Source organism: Ixodes scapularis, unplaced genomic scaffold (genome assembly GCF_016920785.2).
Source record: "Ixodes scapularis isolate PalLabHiFi unplaced genomic scaffold, ASM1692078v2 PGA_scaffold4__175_contigs__length_147842914, whole genome shotgun sequence".
Taxonomy (NCBI): domain Eukaryota; kingdom Metazoa; phylum Arthropoda; class Arachnida; order Ixodida; family Ixodidae; genus Ixodes; species Ixodes scapularis.
This window is the reverse complement of record NW_024609879.1, coordinates 38,965,982-38,976,731: the sequence shown is the minus strand read 5'-3', so window position 1 is coordinate 38,976,731 and position 10,750 is coordinate 38,965,982. Positions and strand designations below refer to the sequence as shown.

General features: G+C 51.9%; 2 protein-coding genes and 1 pseudogene across 2 annotated transcripts; 1 reads left to right on the top strand and 2 right to left on the bottom strand.

Moving 5' to 3' along the window:
* Window positions 1–6,319: 6,319 nt before the first annotated feature.
* Window positions 6,320–6,877, bottom strand: LOC115323881. Its single transcript, XM_040220256.1, has one exon. It carries the CDS (start codon window positions 6,875–6,877, stop codon window positions 6,320–6,322), a length of 558 nt encoding a protein of 185 aa, XP_040076190.1.
* Window positions 6,878–7,178: 301 nt separating this feature from the next.
* Window positions 7,179–7,838, top strand: LOC115314562 (annotated as a pseudogene).
* Window positions 7,839–8,858: 1,020 nt separating this feature from the next.
* On the bottom strand, window positions 8,859–10,308 carry LOC115315209. Its single transcript, XM_040220257.1, has 2 exons — window positions 8,908–10,308; window positions 8,859–8,864 (listed from the first exon to the last, which is right to left on the bottom strand). Exons 1-2 carry the CDS (start codon window positions 10,306–10,308, stop codon window positions 8,859–8,861), a joined length of 1,407 nt encoding a protein of 468 aa, XP_040076191.1.
* Window positions 10,309–10,750: the final 442 nt, after the last annotated feature.

Here is a 10,750-nt window from a genome sequence, read left to right as displayed (position 1 = left end):
AAAAGAGAAAAGGAAATTCTGACCCTGAAGGTGAAAGAAAACATCTCCTATCCCGAAGCAAAGCTTCGCCTCTTGGGTTTCCAGAGAGGCTCTTTTGCCGAGGTGGTGCGCCGGGGACCTGCACCGCCTATGGCGTCTGTGGGAACGCAAGTATCTTACGGAGACCTTGCGCAACCACTTAAGTCCTCTGATCCCAAACTAAAGGTGCAACTTCCAAGGCGTGCTAGCTCAGCTGCCCAGGCAGGAGCCCTTCTCAACCGTGCGAAAGGCTCGGATTCATCAACCGAGCAGACGGGGGCCACCCCGTCGCAGAAGAAAGGTACCTCTGGAGCAGTGCACACTGCTCCACCCCGACACGACAGGGTGGATGCCGGTTCGTCGGGATCCACCCGAGTACAGGGGCCTGCGTTCCCTGTACAGGGTTCTGCACCCCCTACTCCTCCGTCCCAGCCATCGCGAGGTTGGGGACTTGGTCCCTCTGCCCCTGGTGGATCTCGGAGACTCGGGGAGCCGTCGAGGTTACAGGCCTCCAAGGAGGAGCCCATTTTGGCTCTAGCTGAGCCAATGGACGAGAGTGGGTCAAGGTCCGACGAGGACAGACCTCACTCGAGTTTCGAATCTCTACTCCCGGCCTCCGGTGGCACCACGGGCAGGCCGAATGACACCTCTAAAAAGAAAAATGCTCCGCGTGTAAAGATAGACTTTTAAGTCGTAGAAAGTTTGGTGACTTTTGACAGTTATTTTTATTTTTTATTATAAACTTTACAATGGTCCACAATTTTAGCATTATGCAGTGGAATCGTCGCGGCCTTTTTCGTAACATTGATGACATACATTTTTTTTCTCGATGAGCTCCGTTCTGCGGCCTTGTGCCTACAGGAGACTTATCTGAGTGACTCCCACACAAAAGTGCTACATCGTCATCAGGTTTTCCGAAAGAACCGCATTTCATCAAACCCCTCGTGTGGTGTAGCAGTGGTAATACAGAGTGAGGTTGCCTGCGCTCCAATCCCTCTACAGACTCCACTTGAGGCAGTTGCAGTTCGAATTCTTCTTGACCGTCTCATTACCCTTGTATCCCTCTACTTGCCACCCAACACTGCGCTGCATTTGCAAGAACTTCAGGGACTCGTCGGCCAGCTGCCCGAGCCTTTTTTAATTCTTGGCGATTGTAATTCTCACCACCCCTTGTGGGGTAGTCATCGACAGGACTCTCGTGGTGGAGTCATTGAGCGACTTTCATTATCATCCGTGTTATGTCTTTTGAACCAAAAAGAAGCAACATTTTTTAGTGCCGCCCATAACACTTTTACAGCTATTGATTTGTCTTTATCGTCACCATCGTTACTCCCATGGTTTTCATGGCAAGATTTAAACAACTCTTTTGGCAGCGATCATCTTCCAATTGTTTTAGAAAGCGTGAAACCGATTCCATCGATTCTGACTCGCCTTCCTAGGTGGAAGTTAGAGAATGCCGACTGGTCTATTTTTGAATTAGAGGCTGTGATTGATCCATCTTTGCTTCATACTATGAGCCCCGACAATGCGACAGTTTATGTCACTGAATGCATAATTAGTGCGGCTTCGAATTCTATTCCTCAAACATCTGGACATCTTCCTAGGAGGTGCAAACCGTGGTGGACTAAGGAGTGCACAACCACTCACAAGGACCAGAATAAAGCCTGGGGAGTTTCTCGTCGGTACCCTACAAATCAAAACCTAATTGCATTCAAGAAAAGTAGGGCTAAGGCGAATCGGACACGAAAACAGGCTAAAAGGGTTTCATGGACCAAATATGCCTCTTCTATAAATAGCCTTGTTCCAGCGAAGGAAGTGTGGGACCGCCTGCGAAAAGTCAGAGGAGACTATCAACCGTTCCAAATCCCTCTTTTTCCCTTGCCTGCCGTATCTCTCAATGATCAGGCGAACGTTCTTGGTATGCACTTCCAACATGTATCTAGTTCTTCTAAATTTAGTGTAAAGTTTAAGAAGTTTCACTCTACTGCTGAAAAACAATCGATCTCGATGTCAGGATATGACCGGGCAGCTTACAATAGACCGTTCAGTATGTGCGAACTGGAAGTCGCGCTTGGTGTAGAAAAGCAGTCTGCACCAGGTCCAGACAGGATTCATTACGAAATGCTGAGGCACCTGTCCCCAGCATCATTAAGTCATTTGCTTATGTTTTTTAATCATCTATGGAAAGTAGCTGCTTTCCCTCGATGCTGGAAAAGTTCCCGCATTATTCCTGTTCTGAAGCCTGGTAAAGACCCCTCTCTTCCAGCGAGTTACCGTCCCATTGCGGTCACTAGTTGTCTTGGGAAGACTTATGAAAGGCTCGTCAACCGGCGTCTGGTGTATTTTCTGGAGAAAGAAAATATTTTAGACATTAATCAGTGTGGATTTCGAGAGGGACGACCAGCCACAGACCATTTGGTTCGTTTGGAGACTTTTATTCGTAAGCATTTGTACATCGGCAGCATTGTGTCTCGGTATTCTTCGATCTGCGAAAGGCCTATGATACCACATGGAGGTGTGGAATTCTTCGGGATCTGCACAGCTATGGAGTACGAGGCGCATGCTCCAGTGTATGCAGGATCTTTTAAGCGACCGGAGTTTTCAGGTCCGCTTGGGTTCTACACTGTCTGATGTGTTCCCCCAAGAAAATGGAGTCCCTCAGGGAGGCGTTTTAAGTGTTACTCTGTTTGCTGTAAAAATTAACAGTCTTGCGAGTGTGATACCACGGTCTGTGTTTTACTCATTGTATGTGGATGATGTGCAGATCTCCGTTTCTTCTTGCAACTTCTCCAGCTGTGAACGACAACTACAACTTACAGTCAATAGGATGAGCAAAAGGGCAGATGAAAACGGTTTCACTTTTTCTCCCGAAAAAAACTGTCTGTGTTCCCTTTTCGCTCCGCCGGGGATTGTCCCTTGATACTTCTTTGCATTTAAACCACATTGACATACCTGTTCACCAGGAACACAAATTTCTGGGCATAATTCTCGGCAAGAAACTCACTTTTGTACCTCATTTGAAGGAATTGAAGCGCAAATGCTTAAAGTCGTCGAACATTCTCAAAGTGTTGTCCCACAACTCGTGGGGGTCTGACAGGCGCTGCCTCCTGCGACTCTACAATTCCTTAGTTCGGTCTCGCCTCGACTATGGTGCAATTGTGTATGGATCTGCACGTCCATCTGCACTAAAGATGCTGGATCCGGTTCACCACCTGGGGCTCCGACTGGCTACGGGTGCTTTTCGCACATCACCTGTGTTGAGTTTGTATGCAGACACCTTTCAGATGTCTCTTGAGAAGCGGAGACAGTACTTTAGCCTTTCTTACGCTTGCAGGGTCTATTCTAACCCACAACATCCATCCTACAGTACCATCCGTACCTGTCGATTCTCCCAACTTTTTGAAAACAAACCATGTATTCTTCGTCCTATTAACTTCCGCATTCAAAGCCTTTGTGCCTTCCTTCAGTTTCCACTCAAGGATGCTGTCATACTAGAGCAGAAAGAAAAAGTTGCTCCGTGGGACGAAGTGCCGATCTTCTGCGACTGGTCGCTCACAAAGTATAATAAACCGGCTATTTCCCCTCAAGTCCTGCAGCAGGAATTTCAGTCATTGCAGGAGAGATATATAGATTATACTGAATTCTATACTGATGGGTCGAAATCTTCATCTTTTGTTAGTTGTGCCGTATATTCTGGTGCCTTTAAGAAAGCTTTGCGAATGGATGGTATGGCAAGCATTTTTTCTGCAGAGCTTTATGGTGTCTCTCTAGCCATTGAACATATCATGAGTAACAAAATATGAAAGGCTATCCTTTTTATCGATTCACAAAGCGTGATACAGGCTCTTTCTTCGGAACTTCCCACAAAGAACCCCCTCGTACTACATATACAGTCTAAAATAAACCAAGCTCTCCAACTTGGACACACCATAAGATTCTGCTGGGTGCCCAGTCATGTAGGAATTCGAGGGAATGAGCAAGCAGATCAACTGGCTGCAAGTGCAAAGGACTCGGCAACAACTCTTGGGTTACCCCATCAGGACCTTAGGCCACTTTTGATGAAATCACTTTTCAAGGCATGGCAGTCGGAGTGGGATACGGAGTGCAACAATAAACTTCATGTCAGTAAACCCATCTTGGCCCTGTGGGAGAGCTCGTTCCATAAGGAACGTCGACTAGAGGTTCTATTATCCCGCCTTAGGATTGGCCATTCACGTCTGACTCATCTACATCTTCTTTGTGGCGAAGACGAAAAGCTCTGTGCTCATTGTGGGGAAGTACAGACAGTTTTGCATATTTTATGGCATTGTAGATTTCATCACCAACATCGCCGACAAAGTTTTCCTGGACTTTTTAGAGGTCACCTTCCATTTCATCCTATGTTTTTGCTTGGTGATCATTCTTTAGTGCCATTTAACCGTGTTTTTGACTTTTTTAAAAAGACGGGATATATACATCAGCTGTAACTTTTACCATGAAAACTTTCTTTTCCTAGTGTAGCCGTTCTAAGTAATTTTGTCTGGCGCAATATAGCCAAAGTCGCTCTTGCGCCATTAAACCCCAATCATTATTATTATCATGTCACATCAGGCAAACCATTGGCTGGATTAGACATTTTTCAAGGCTTGCAGATGACATTAGACATCGAAAAACATGAGTGTCACCAACTATCCACTTGAAACCAACAAAATCCTCAGCGGTTTAAAGAGAACTTTCCATAACTCTTTTCAGACGATTTGGGACTCGCGAAGGACTTTGTCCACAGAGCTAAAACACGAACCACTCTTACGCCGGTGCAACAAAAACTTCGTCGTCTTCCACTGACAGCACGACACAAGGTATCTCATGAATTACGGAAGTTAGAAGTTTCAGGCGTGATCGAGAAGATCGACGCATCAGAATGGGTTTCTCCAATCCTCATGGCGTGGAAAAAAAACGGGGGAAATTAGACTTCGTGTGGACTTACGGAAACCGACTCAGGCAGTAGTCATTGACAGTCATCCGCTTCCACATCCAGAGAAAATCTTTCATCAACTGACTGGAATGACAGTGTTCTACAAGCTTGACCTCTCATCGGCCTATCATCAACTGGAGTTGGCCGAGGAGAGCAGGGATCGAACTGCGTTTATAACATACGATAGACTCTTTCGATTCAAGAGAGTTTGCTTTGGCTTAGCTTTGGCAGCAGCAGCTTTTCAGAATTTGCTGTCAACTGTTCTGAAGGGATGCCGTGGCACCGTCCACTACCTAGATGATATTCTCGTTGCAGGGATACAAAAAAAAAAAGAACACAACGAGAATCTGCAGCAAGTCCTGGCACGCTTACAAAAGAGCGGCATGAAAGTCAACAGTGAGAAGTGCGCCTTTTCGGTCACAGAATTACAATATCTCAAACATCGTCTATCCAGAGAGGGCATCAAACCAGCTGAAGGAACGCTGAATGCCATCAGTAAGGCACCGTCTCCTACAGACGTTAAGTCCTCACAATCTATTCTTGGACTTGCGTCGTACTACTTGAAGTTTTTACCACACTACGCAACAATTGTCGATCCTCTTCGTGCTCTACTACGAAAAGGAGTCGCGTTTACATGGGCTGCTGAACAAGCACAGGCATTTGAGAAGGTCAAAAACCTAATCAAGAACTGTGCCACACCAGCCATCTTCGACCCTGCCCTACAAACAATCGTGACCACTGATGCCTCCAGTTAGGGACTCGGAGCGGTTTTACAGCAACTGCATCCAGAGGGCATCATGACGGTTGCGTTTGCCTCACGGACGTTATCTGAGACGGAACGAAGATACTCAGTCGGTGACCGAGAAGCCTTGGCTTTCCTCTGGGCTTGCTAGAGATGGAGCACATTCCTATTACGAGGGCATTTTATATTGCGTACCCTTGTTACATTACTTTCCACGCAAGGATCAGGAAGACAACCCATGCGTATCGCCCGCTGGTCTGTAAGGTTACTTCAATTCAACTACGAAGTGCAGTATCGGCGAGGCGACCAGAATGGTTTTGCAGACGCTCGTTCAAGGCTTCCAGTCACAACCATGCATGAGGAGTCAAGTGATCACGAAGACACTGAATTTATATGTGCAGTTCGAGCATACCTCAGAGGCATTACCCTGGATGAGCTCCAGTGAGAGGCTATGTTGTTGTTAGAACGTTCTTTATTTCACTGTTATATATAGTATATGTATACACAAATATATATCTGTATACATACACACACATATACCATACACACATATAATGCATCATTGTCGTCTGCATCGGTGCGGGCCTAAGGATCTGCCGTTTCCGTCATGGCGGTCTGGGTGGGTGTTGGTCCCAGCGCCTTCGGCTGCTGCAAAGTCGTCCACCGGGGCCGTCGTCGTCGTAGACGAACTCCGCCAGCTTTGTCCACGGCAGGGAGACGATCGTCTTGTCACGATTGGTGGGTAGAATCCAATCGACATACGTCGCCGGACGGATCTCGTCTGGGAGTTCCTCCAGTTTTGTTTTCCGAACGCTAGCGTGGCGCTCGCACTCCCAGACAACATGGGCAGCCGTCGCGGCACTCCGGCACCGGCGACACGCTCCCTCGTCGGGATCGTCGCCGAAGAACTTATGGCACAGCCGCGGGGATAGGACAGTGTTGGTCGCGAGGCGGCGGACGAGGGTCTGAGCGCTCCTCGGTAGGTCATTCGGCACCGGAGGAACGGGACGCAACTGCTCGTCCGGGCGTTCCTCCCGCTCCTCACGAAAGTGCCGTAGGATTCTCCGCCTTCGCTGTTTAGCACTTTCCTTGACGACAGACGGGTCGGCCGGGCCGGCTGCCTCGCCGGCTGAGTTATGGAATGCGTTCGGCGCGGATGCCATCTGGCGAACTGCTGCTCGCGCCTCGTTGTGGGCCCACTCATTGCCGTCAATGGCCTCATGCGCGGGCACCCAGGAAATAATAGCTTGGATGCTGAGCTTCTTTCGAAGTTCTAGGAACGCGGCGAGCAACTCGCCGACTATTCCCGTGTACATTGAGGGGCTCCCGCTCGCTTGTATGCAAGTTTCGTACGCGCGAGTCGAGTCGGTGAACGGTAGGAGCCTGTGTGAGATGTCTGTTGGTCCAAAAGTTTGAAGAACCCACTGGGATGCTCGGAGAAGTGCCATGAGTTCCGCTTGCGTAATGTCGACGTCTTCAGTGGTCGAAAGCGCAGCCGCGTTCGGAATGCCATGGGTGGTGTCGACCCACGCGACCGCCTGGACGTGCTTGGGGGTTCTGTCCTCTCCTTCCCCGTCGTCGCCCGCAGTCGACAGCAAGGTCTCCGCCATGTCAGTGTAGATGATGGTGTGCGTAGGCGGTGATTTGTGCGCGACGCTACGTGTGTGCGCTTTGGCAAAGCGTTTGCGTCGCTCCGAGTTGCTCGGTTCAGGTCCCATGTTTCGTGGGAGGGGTTTTCCGTCGGTAAGCGTGACCGGGGCGGCCCACGGAGGAGGCGAATGCGCGTCTGGCGGGCGGACGTCCAGACCGGGAGGCATGCGGAGCTCTTCCAATATGGAAAGCCCAGCTGTCGAGCTGCTGAGGCGGTCTCTCTGGGCGAGGAGCGCCTGTTCGGCGAGTTCCGACAGGAGGTTCATGCCGCCGTGTGCGTACAGCTTCCGGAGGGGCGTATATTTAGGCAGTCCGGTAACAATGCGGAGGGCTTCGCGATTGAGTATCTCGAGTTGCTCCCCCTGCCTGGGGCGTGAGGACGTGATAGTTATAGCCGTAGAGGATACGGGATTCAAGCAGCGCCGTCGAGCTGGCGCGTTTCTCTCTCCCGCGTGCCCAACTGGAGGTGAGTGATTTTACGGATGAGGCGGAGGAGGGATCTGCACTGCAAGGCGACTTTCGTCATCCACGTGGTGCCTTTGCCATCTTGATCTATATAGGCTCCCAGGATCCGAACGGAGGGTTTTCGCCGTATCCTTTGGCCGGCCATGCTGAGGGCGATTTGGTGGCGGACCGCTTCGGTCTTCCTTTGGAGCCCGTTTAAAACCACGACGTATTCGGTCTTCTCGACCGAGGCGGTCATGCCCACATTCCGAAGAAAGCCCTGTATGACGTCGAGGCCAAGCTGAAGTGTGTGTTCCTGTTCGCCCGCCGATCCCGTCGTTGCCCAGATGGTGACATTATCGGCGTATACGGCGAAGTGCAGCGACGGAGCTGCTTCAAGGAGTGGGGGAAGTCTTGCCATGACCAGGTTGAAGAGGGTGGGCGAGAGGGCCGCACCCTGCGGTACCCCGCTCCTGCTTGGTACAGCGGGTCCGATGTAGTCCCCGGCTTTGATCTTGTACGTTCTGTCGTTCAGGAAACTCTTAACGAAATTGAGAGGGTGGCCGCACACCCTGGCAAGCTCTGCGCTCTGGATGACCGCCTCGTGAGGGACGGTGTCGAAGGCCTTGCGAACGTCCACCGCCACCACCGTTCTCGTCTGCACTTTCGAGTAGGCGTCAAGAACCTGGTGGCGCAGCATAAGGAGAATGTCTTGCGTGCTCATCCCGTGGCGGAATCCTGGTTGATGTGGGTGGAGCGGGTAGTTCCTCTCGAGATGCCACATGAGTCGCTCGAGGACCATGCGTTCAGGGAGTTTACACAGGTTGCTGGTAAGGGAAATTGGCCGGAGGTTAATGAGCTCATTCGGTGGCTTGCCCGGTTTTGGGATCGGTATCACCAGGGATTCGCGCCAGGAGCTCGGGAAGTTGCCCGTCGTTGAAATTTTGTTGATCGCGTCAAGGAGAGGCTGGTGGTGGAGTTCAGAAAGGTTGCGCAGTTCTGAGATGGTTATCAGGTCTGGGCCAGGTGCGCTGCGGGCGTTCGCCCTTGCTAAAGCTGAGTGAAGTTCGCCCATTTGAAACGGTTGGTCCATGCCGACCCGCTCCGGTGCTTGGAGATCCAATGCCTGGAAGTCTCCGATCATCTGGGTCGGTGTCGCAGAGCCTCGGGAGTATATGGTGGGATCCGGTGAAGCCGCAGGCTGCGGGAAGAACACTGCCCCAGCCTGGAGCGCCAGCTGCTCCTCCGAGATTCGCATGCGTAGAGCCGCTGTCTGCGCCGCGGTGCGTCTCTTGGCTTTGCCCTGCCAATTGCGAAAGATGTGCCATATGCGCGGTCCGCTCATGTTACCGTCGAAGCTGGAGCAAAGGTCGCACCATCTGTCTGTAGAGAGTGTATTTGCGTAATCGCGCGCCTCAACCGTTATAAGGTTCAGACGACGTCGCAGTGCGGGCGTTCGTCCTCTCTCTCTGTACGCACACAGCGCGTCGAGGCGTTGTTGCCATAGGTTAGCCAGGTGCAACTCCGGCGACGGCTTGTCCTCCGCCACTTGAAAGTGCTGGGTAGATGACCTTTTGGCTTCGTGTATTGTCCGTAGGAGGTGGGCCAGTTCGTGCGTTTCCGGGTCACCGCGTGGTGTGGTTACGGGTGTTTGCTCCAGCTCTGCGCGGAAGGCGTCCCAGCAGACGACGCTCGTAGTTTGTTTCGGCGCCGTTATCTTGTGGCCGCGCAAACGAATGAAGATGGGCAGGTGGTCGCTTTCCCACGTGTCTTCTCCTAGTTCCCAGAAGAGGGCCCGCCGCCGGTTCGTCCATGTGAGGTCGGTCGTAGTGTCGCCCTGGCGGGCGTGCTGGCCAACTCGCGTTGAAAAGTCCGGATCGTTGAGCAGGCTAAGGTAGTTGTCCTCCATTGTGCAAACGAGGTTCGAATCGTGATATGTGTCGGTCCTCGATCCCCAGCACGTGTGGCGTGTGTTGAAGTCGCCGCCGATGAAAACGAGGGCATCGGGGTGCATTTTCCGCAGGTCTTCGACCCAGGACCAGTGAATGGTGACGTTGTTGCGGATCGACGGTCGGACGTATATCGACACCACCACGACCTTACATCGGGTGACTTGAAGGGCCGCGCCCACGACCTTTTGATGTTGCGTGCACCAGCGCTGGAGGTCCAGCTCGTCGTGCGGGATGCGGGCAGCCACTAGGACCGCCGCGTTGCCCATGTAATTGACGCTGTGCGGCAGCGCTTTTCCGCCCGGACCGTTCGGCGTTCTTTGGCGATGCGGGATGGTGGGTTGCTTATACGTGTCGTAGCCGGGCAGCGAGAGGTTCGAATCTTGGGCCTCCTGCAGAAGCAGCACTACTGGTCTTGTCCCTGCTGGGTAGCGGAAAAGAAACTCTGCCTTCTTGCGGGCGAAGGTTCCGCAGTTCCTTTGCAGAAACCACGCTGCCCTCTCCCGGGTCGTCCCGGGTTGCGTCTTAGATTGTGGGTTGGTGTTCGCCATGGTAGCGTTCCACGAAAGTCTGGCTCCCCAGGAGCTGTTGGAGTAGTTCTCTTACCAGTGGAATTAAGTTGTGATGCAGAATCATTTCTGTCACTCTGCACTGTTGGTGGTAATTTTGCAGCGCCAATTCGCTCTGATTTTCAGGGTGTCCGCATTTGCATTTCGTTGGTGGCGCGGAGGTTGCAGCCATACTCGGCATGGTGGAGAAGAGAGGAGGCGCAGCAGCAGGAGCGTCCTTCCGTGGTGTTGACAGCGCCCCCGTCGCGTCCGCTCTCGGGGGTAAATGGAAGAGGGGAAGAGGAGCAGCGGAGGGCTGATGTTTTGGTGTGGGGGAGGGCGGGTCCCCCTCACTCGGATAGACCCCAAGTGAAGACCAGTTAGAGTCGGCCTGTTTGGAGGCGTGTTGGGGGATGGGGTGGGGACCACTTGCCGCTTTGAAGGG